The following is a 1,607-nucleotide window of genomic DNA, read 5'->3' on the forward strand; positions in this document are numbered from 1 at the left end:
CTCCCCTCTTATAAAGTTAAAAAACTTAAATTTAGTGCGTCTAACTTTTAATTTATTTCAATCTCACATATTTGTTAAGATTTTCTGTTAAATTCTAACGGATGACGTAAAAATTACCAAAATACTCATATTTTATAGTGAAATTTTAAAAAAAGAAACTAAAAATTAAATAAACTAAATTGAGAGTGTAATAAGGAGGTTAATTGAAGTTTTTTCAAACAGTTTTTCTTTCAAGCTATTCAAGTGGGACAGTTTCCAAAAGAACTTCTAATTCAGATTATAAAATTAACTTTTCTTTAGATTATATTTCAAAAAAAAAAAAAAAAAAAAAAAATCTTCAATCCAATTGAATAGGAAAAGTGTCCTTTAAATAATATCTACGTACCATTTAAATATCTGATTCAGGACAAGAAGCGAAACTTCATTAGAGTTCTCAAAAGTACTTTTTGACCTAAAAGACGAACTCTGAAATCTGAATCGGCTCTTTACTTCTTTCCTATCTGCAGCTTATAATCTTTTGCAGCGATTTGCTCAACAAAAACCAAGGACATAATTTGAACCCATTTTACCAAGACTGATCCCACGTTTCAATCTAATTAAAATTATGCAATTTCATGCCTGCTTAATTAGTGCTTGCCATCCAAATCATGGTAAACCCTAACCCTACAAGCTATGATCTTTATCAATGCTATGACCAAACCATGAAACCCTTATATGAAATATTGATAAACATCATTTTATTATGAGGAAAAACTAGTAAAAGGCTACAAATTAAGCATCACAAACATTACCCAGATACAGATAAAGGCCCTTTGATTTGAGCTCGAAAGGTCCTAAAAATCAGACCTCTTTCACCTCCACAGCTTCCTTCACTTCCTTGTTTTCCTTCACTTCCTTAACAGCCTCCTCAACTTCAAATGCTGACACAGGGAATGACCTGAACAGCCCTGTAGGAGTTCTGAAAGTGATCTTCCCTGTAGGGGGATCATCCACAGAGATTTCATTCAGTGTGACCCAGATCAAGAGCTCCTTGGTCTTCACCCCGGTGAGCTTCTTGATCTTGTTGGGCTCAACATATGCTGTGACTTCAGTGGCGTAGGATACAAGCTTCCCAATCTTCTGAAACTTGTGGGTTGTCTCCTTTTTCTGCTTCAGCCACACAAATCCAGTCTCCCTCACATACCCACATTCCACTATGTCTTTCAAGGGCAATAGGCCATTAGGCAACAGTATTTCCTTGAGCAACTCTTTTGACTTCTCTTGACAAATCTGATCTCCCTGGTAGAACTCTGCCTTGGCCTTAATCTCCTCCGTCACCATAGCCATCTTCCTCAACCTTTTCTCGATTGTTCCTTTGTATATATGTAAAATGGATTATGAGAACAACCTGGATCGTTTCGGTAAAAGGATTGGGCTTATATAGTACTGAAGCTATAGTTTTACCCTTGCTTTTTCCTATATTTGCAATAATGCCATCAAGGCTTATGTTTATGAATTGAATCCTTCTACACATGAGACTCTCATCCTCCTTTCATCCCCTTTGATAATAAAAATCAATTTTTTTTATTATCAAAGAGGGTAATAAAAATCACCATCGTCATCTCATC

At 35.3% G+C, this 1,607-nt stretch overlaps 1 protein-coding gene across 1 annotated transcript; it reads right to left on the minus strand.

Annotated features, from left to right (window-relative positions):
• Window positions 1–710: 710 nt before the first annotated feature.
• On the minus strand, window positions 711–1,399 carry LOC133851234 (uncharacterized). Its single transcript, XM_062287563.1, has one exon. The coding sequence runs from the start codon at window positions 1,324–1,326 to the stop codon at window positions 841–843; it is 486 nt and encodes a 161-aa protein (XP_062143547.1). The 5' UTR covers window positions 1,327–1,399; the 3' UTR covers window positions 711–840.
• Window positions 1,400–1,607: the final 208 nt, after the last annotated feature.

Source organism: Alnus glutinosa, chromosome 12 (genome assembly GCF_958979055.1).
Source record: "Alnus glutinosa chromosome 12, dhAlnGlut1.1, whole genome shotgun sequence".
Taxonomy (NCBI): domain Eukaryota; kingdom Viridiplantae; phylum Streptophyta; class Magnoliopsida; order Fagales; family Betulaceae; genus Alnus; species Alnus glutinosa.

What these genes read in the sequence shown, in the direction of transcription:
- LOC133851234 (XM_062287563.1), bottom strand. Translation starts at nt 1,326, where the DNA reads ATGGCTATGGTGACGGAGGAGATTAAGGCCAAGGCAGAGTTCTACCAG.